The sequence below is a fragment of the Tupaia chinensis genome, unplaced genomic scaffold (genome assembly GCF_000334495.1).
Source record: "Tupaia chinensis unplaced genomic scaffold, TupChi_1.0 Scaffold000360_1, whole genome shotgun sequence".
NCBI classification, from domain to species: domain Eukaryota; kingdom Metazoa; phylum Chordata; class Mammalia; order Scandentia; family Tupaiidae; genus Tupaia; species Tupaia belangeri.
Window position 1 is genome coordinate 327962 of NW_006159856.1, and position 6450 is coordinate 334411.

A 6450-nucleotide genomic window follows, 5' to 3' on the forward strand; every position below is an offset into this window, starting at 1 on the left:
GTGGGGGCAGCATAGGTGGGATCCTGACAACAGAACCTGGAGGAGTTTGTGGCTAGGCATGGACTCTCAGAGCCAAGGGCTAGGAGATTGAGTCCTTCCATGGGAGGACTGGCCACATGTAGTGAAAGCTGCAATTATTTGGAGGTCAGGGTCGGGAATGGTGCCCAAAGGGATCAACCTTGGGCACAGATTTAGAGGTGTGTAGAAGCTGACAGCTGTGTCAGTAATCGGCAGGTGTGCACATCCCAGGGCAGCCTAGAGATGCATCTGTAATGTGGGGTGCGTATGGGCCCTGTGGGTGGAAGCCAGGCTATGGAGGAGCAAAGTGGAGCCTCAGGCTACTTGGTGATGCTTTAAGATTGTGTCGTGAACTGCACCCAGAGGTATACCCTATCTCAAACTAGTTTCTTTCATCAAAAAAATAGTTCAATTTGACTGTGTTAAATAGTCAAATTTTACCTTACAAAGTAAATTGTTGGGACTGGGTATTGATGATGGACTGAAGATATTACAACACTACCTGCTTCCTTTTTGGATGAAAGTTAGAAATGGATAGCCCAAGCTTGCAGGGCTTGCCTTGCCATTAGCTGTGTAGGTTGAGCGTCCCTGTCCTTAATCCAGCACTGCTCCAACTGTGGCTCCTGTGGTCGCTGTGCTGTTGTTAGGTAAATTAGGTGAGTTGCCAAGGGAGGAGCCAGCTCTTTCATCACAGGAGCACCTATAGTCATTGATGTGCTTGAGTTTGTTCAGGGGCTGTGGTGGGCATTTATGCTGAAGGTTCCCACCCAGCCTGTTGGTTACTTTTTAGGATCTGCATTGCATCAGCTGGTGCAGGCTTAGATTAAGCAGTATGTGCAGTTTGGTAACTGTATTTTCATGTTTGTTTTATTTCCTAAAATATAATTTTAATGCCTGAATCTGATAATAAAACTGATGGTTTTGTTTATTTTGTGTCTTGGGGTTTGTTTCAGTTCATTTTTTCAGTAATTCGGTTTTACCATGTTTTATGAAAGTGGCAGTGCAGGTCAAGTATCAAGCACAATTGACTGTCCTCTCCATAGGTAGTTTGGATCTCTCAGGGGAAGGGGTGGGCTCCTGAGGTGTTGGCATCAAGGCAAGGGGGGTTGGTTACTTTTTAGGATCTGCATTGCATCAGCTGGTGCAGGCTTAGATTAAGCAGTATGTGCAGTTTGGTAACTGTATTTTCATGTTTGTTTTATTTCCTAAAATATAATTTTAATGCCTGAATCTGATAATAAAACTGATGGTTTTGTTTATTTTGTGTCTTGGGGTTTGTTTCAGTTCATTTTTTCAGTAATTCGGTTTTACCATGTTTTATGAAAGTGGCAGTGCAGGTCAAGTATCAAGCACAATTGACTGTCCTCTCCATAGGTAGTTTGGATCTCTCAGGGGAAGGGGTGGGCTCCTGAGGTGTTGGCATCAAGGCAAGGGGGAAAGAGTGCTGGCCGAGCTGGACCTTCAGCATTTTGCCTGCTCCTATGTGCTCTTCTGTCTTGGCCTTGTCTGCCCAGCACGAGCACCCAGGGGCACCCAGTGGCGTTTGATGGATGCCATCTGTCAGTAGCCTTCAGGAAAGTTGTACTGAGTCTGTCAGGGCAGAACTGGCAACTCAACCCTTGGTGCCCTGGAACAGAGTGCTCACTTTTTCAAAGTAAAAATATTAGTATCTGTCTTTGGATTAAAAAACATCAAAAGAGGCCCAGCCATAGTGGTACGATACTAAGACACTGTACACCCCAGGCTGGGACCACATGGAAACCTGGGTTTGATTTCTAGTCCAGCCTAAAGGCCAGGCACAGTAGTATGCACCTATAATCTCAGTGACACAGGGAGACCAAGGCGGGAGGATCCATGCGCTCGAGGCTGGCAACATAGTGAGACCCAGTCTAGAGTCGGGTATGGTGGCAAGCTACCATAGTCCCAGTTACAGGCCTAGGTAGGAGGAGCTACAGAGGAAGAGCTGATCTTTAAAACAAACACGTCAAAGACTCTGAAGGGAAGTATACGTTTCTAAGAAAATGTCCCGCTGACCTTCAACTTTATCTCCTTCCTCTACAGCTTGTGTGTATCTTTCCAGAGGCAGTCTAGCTATTACTACAGTAGGTCTGTGTGTGCCTTTTGTGGTTTGGTTTTATTCCATTTTGGGATAATTTTGACTCACACAGAAGTGTTGTAAAGATCCTATAGAGGGTCCCTGTGTACACCTTGCCCAGCCTCCCTTATGGTCACATCCAGCACAACTATGGGATGTTTGGCAAGTCTAGGCTTCTGGGCAGGAGAGGACAGGAGTTTGTATCTGCAGTGTACTAACCTCCAGAAGTGACCCACTATCTTTGACCCGCATGCATATGCATGATGGTGAGGTAAGAGGCTCTCAGGGTCTTTATAAAGTCAGGAGAGGCTAGTTAGGGCATAGACCTTGAATATACAATAGCTGGTGGGTGTCCAGAGAGGTCTTTCCCAGTAACAGTTTGGAAATGTATGATGACATGGCTCCTCTGTATGTGAATGTTGAGGGTAACTATGTTGTTTCGTCTAATAGTTGTGCTAGATCATGACATGGTTAAAGACTAAGGCTTACTTTTATGCCCTCTAGAAATTATGTCTGGGGGCCAGCAGGTGGTGCAGTGGTTAAGGTACTGGACTCCTACATGACTGACCACAGTTCGAGTCCTAGACCTGGTGGCTTGCTTTCTCACGTTCTCTCTCTCTCTCTTTCCCCCTCTCTCTTTCGTGCATGTGCCCTATAGCAAAAAATAATAAATAAATAAATCTTTAAAAAAGAAAGAAAGAAATTCTGTCAAGTGGTTCTCCACTGCCCATATCCCTGCCTTCCTCGAGTGGCTGGGGCAGGATCAGTGTCTGAGTCAGTCAGTGCCTACCCTGGGGGGTGGGTAGTTGGCAGCAGCCCCCGAGAGTCTGTCTTCCATCACTGATCTTGGCCGAGGATAAAGTGCTCCTTCAGTCACTATTACAACAGCAAAGTTGGAACAACAATGCTGAATGACAGAGATGTCTTATAACAGACGTCCCATTGAATGAGTTGTGGGCCACCAGTGCAGTTTTACTTTGTGAGCAGTAATGACAAGAAACCCATCTGCAGTGAAAGAAGGGTGCAGTGCTGTATGCGAAATCATGAAACACTAGAAATGGGTAGAGAAGAATGTCAATATCAGTTCTCTCTTAGAAGAACAGAAAAATAACTGACTTTAAAATTCTACCTTTTACATATAGACCCTTGGTATCCATGGGGTATTAGACCCAGGGCCCACCGTGGGTGTCAAGATTTGTGATACTCAAATCCCTTACATAAAATGGCATAGGGGCGGGCGAGTGGTGTAGTGTTGATTAAGGGTGCTGGACTCCCTTATGGCCGACTGTGGTTTGAGTCCCAGACCTGGTAGCTTGCTTTCTCTCTTTCTCTCTCTCTCTCTTGCTCTCTCGCTCTGACCCTCTCTGGTCAAATTAAAATAATTAATAAATAAATAAATAAATAGAAATAAAATGCCATAGTATTTCCATATAATGTACATGTATCCTTATATCCTCTATATTATTGAATCAGCTTTAAATTACTTACAGTACCTAATACAATGTAAATATTACCTAAATAGTTGTTATGTTGTATTGGTAGGAAGTAATAAGGAAATTAGTTATTCATGTTCAATGCAGGTGCAAACAAAATTTATTTTCCCAAATATTTTCTATCCTTGGTTGGTTGAATCCACAGATGTGGAGCCCACAAATATAGAGGGCCAACTATATGTCTAATTTTCCAAATGTACTATAGGGTAGAGGTCATTTTTATAATCAAGATAAAGGAAATAATCTCTCACTGAGAAGGTTCATGAAATGTGCCTCATAATTTCACATGAGTGTTACAGCTTCATTAATCAGCGTGAAATGCCACTTTCTTTAGGCCCTCACCCTATTCTGATTGGCCATACACACTGTTGTCTCTTGCTGCACTGGCTTGGCCATCACCAGCTGTGTTTTGCTACCTGATCAAGTAAAGCCACCTCTACAATTCTACTTTTTGGTAATTTGTTCTAGATGAATGTTGGTATTATTATGTCAAGTAAAAATTTTTTGGAAAAAAATTTAGGTTGCACTACTTCTGTAGATTTGGGACAGTTTACTTCTTTGTATTAGTCTTTTCATCCAGGAATGTGGGCCAGTCTTTGTTTCACCAAGGCTTTCTGAGTCTTGGCTAAATATTAGATACATTTTGAGAAAACTAAAAAAATCTTAAGACTTTTGCTCCTTAAAGTGCCATGCAGGAGCCTCCAAGGGTCCTGAGTGTAGGGCTGGTTGTGTTCACACCCAACTGGGTAGTTTCTTAACTGTCTCTTTGTCTTCTTTAGGTGCCCTACGAGACTCTGAATAAACGCTTTCGAGCTGCTCAGAAAAACATTGATCGGGAGACGAGTCACGTCACCATGGTGGTAGCTGAGCTGGAGAAGACCTTGAGCAGCTGTCCTGCTGTGGACTCTGTGGTCAGCCTCTTGGATGGTGTGGTGGAGAAGCTCAGTGTCCTCAAGAGAAAGGTCAGTGCTGCTCCTGGGCCATCGCTCTTCAGCTTGAAAGGACAAGCACCAGTTTGTCTGAACGTACTGTGGGGGCTGGAATCTGACTGGCCAGGATGTTCCGAGATAGAGAGGTGGACTATTACAGCAGGGACACACCACTGGGCTGAGCAGGCAAGTTTCTTGTTCCTGTGGGAACTAGTTTGCCTTGGCTCTGGGAGTGTCCCAAGCCCAGACAGCAGGAGGACAGGATGTATAGCAGATTGGTTTATTATTTTTAGAAGTTTATGTCAAAATAGTAAGTAAGATTTCTTATTGCGACGGGTAGACTGGGGCATTTGGGCTAATTTCACTGAAAACAACCCAAAAAGTAAGGTAAGATATCTTTAAAAAGTAAATAAATAAAAGAATTATTTATCTAATTTTGCTTATTATTTAATTTGTTATAGGGCATGTGTATTTACTAGAGAGAGCCCCAGATAGGGGAGTGAGAAAGCAAGCCACCAGGTCTGAGACTTGAACTCCAGTCAGCCATGTGGGAGTCCAGGTCCTCAACTACCACACCACGTGCTGGTCCCGAGATAAGCTACTTTAAAACATCTTATTAAAAACATTAAAGAGCTTATGAGGCAGAAAAGAATCACCATTCTAAATTTGGAGTGTGGGGGGGTCAGAGATGTGAAAAGGCAAGGGACTGCTATTGGCCCAGAAGTGTTAGTTGGGTCATACAGATGTGGGGGGGCAGTAATGACTCAACCAGTGGAAAGTGGGGACCTCATGGAGGTAAAGCTGGGAGTCCACAGTGCCAAACGTCATGAGAACTTGAACTAGCAAAACATTACAGCCCAAGTTTTCTAGTCCTGGACAGTCTAGAAACTCATAGCCTTCACCTCAGAACAGGTAGTCCTAGCTGGTGTACCTTCGGGCTGAGGGAAAAGTGAATGCAGATTTTTTTCATGAGGAAGATACCTTCGATCTGAGCATCAAACTATTCTTAGAAATAATTTGTCAAGTACAATATCCCGTACAAAGACAACTAGCTACAAAAGATACCATGATTAATCCGGGAACCAGTAGAGACAGTATAAACCTGCACATACTTCAGATACAGGAACTGTCAGTACTGTACTGTGTTTAAAGAAAAAAAAAAGCTTGAGAATCTCTTCAGAGAACAGAAAGTATAAAAAGTGATTTAGAGGGCCAGCAGGTGGTGGTGTGGTGGTTAGGGTGTTGGATCCCCCACATGGCTGACCATGATTCAAGTCCTAGACTCAGTGGCTTGAAAATAACTCCAGGCGTGTGTATGTGTGCATGTGTGCCCAAAATCTTTAGAGGAGAATGGAGAAGAAGGGAATGCAACACGGTCATCCCTCCTGGGGTTGATTTCTCATTTTCCCTGTCTATCTCTTTCTCTCCCTGGCAGGCTCATGCACCCTATAGCAAAAACCTTAAGAAAAAAAAAAAAGAAAAAAGAAACGAGTGATTTTTGAACTTTAATTGAATCAAATTAAAAAAAGTAACCAAAATGAAAAACTCAATATTTGCTTATAATAAACAATTTGACAGTTAATAATTAGACAAAGCTAGAGAGAGAATTGGTGAATTGATGAATCTAAAGAAATTATTTGGAACAATACAGAAATAAAAAGATGAAAGTACATAGAGAGTTGGAGACCCAGAGACTGCAGCAGAAACTTCTGATGTGTTTAGTCATAGTACAGAAGGGGGACATAGAATAGAGAGAGCATACAGAGAAGGATGGAGAGAGGTTTTGTTTTTTTTTTTTTCTTCTTCAAGTGATTTTTGCTATAGGGTGTGTGCGCTCACCAGAAAGACAGAGATAGAAAGTGAGAAATCACCCCTTAGAGGGGATGGCCACGCCGCAATCCCTTCTCCATTCTCC

The 6450-nt window shown here is 43.3% G+C and overlaps 1 protein-coding gene across 2 annotated transcripts in view; it reads left to right on the forward strand.

Annotated features, from left to right (window-relative positions):
• MAEA (macrophage erythroblast attacher, E3 ubiquitin ligase) overlaps positions 1–6450 on the forward strand; it is a 64329-nt gene that overhangs the window by 31539 nt on the left and 26340 nt on the right. For both annotated transcript variants that reach the window (XM_006152880.3, XM_006152881.3), the window contains exon 2: positions 4386–4568. In XM_006152880.3, the coding sequence (XP_006152942.1) occupies positions 4386–4568 (183 nt within the window). The remainder of the gene's footprint in view (positions 1–4385; positions 4569–6450) is intronic.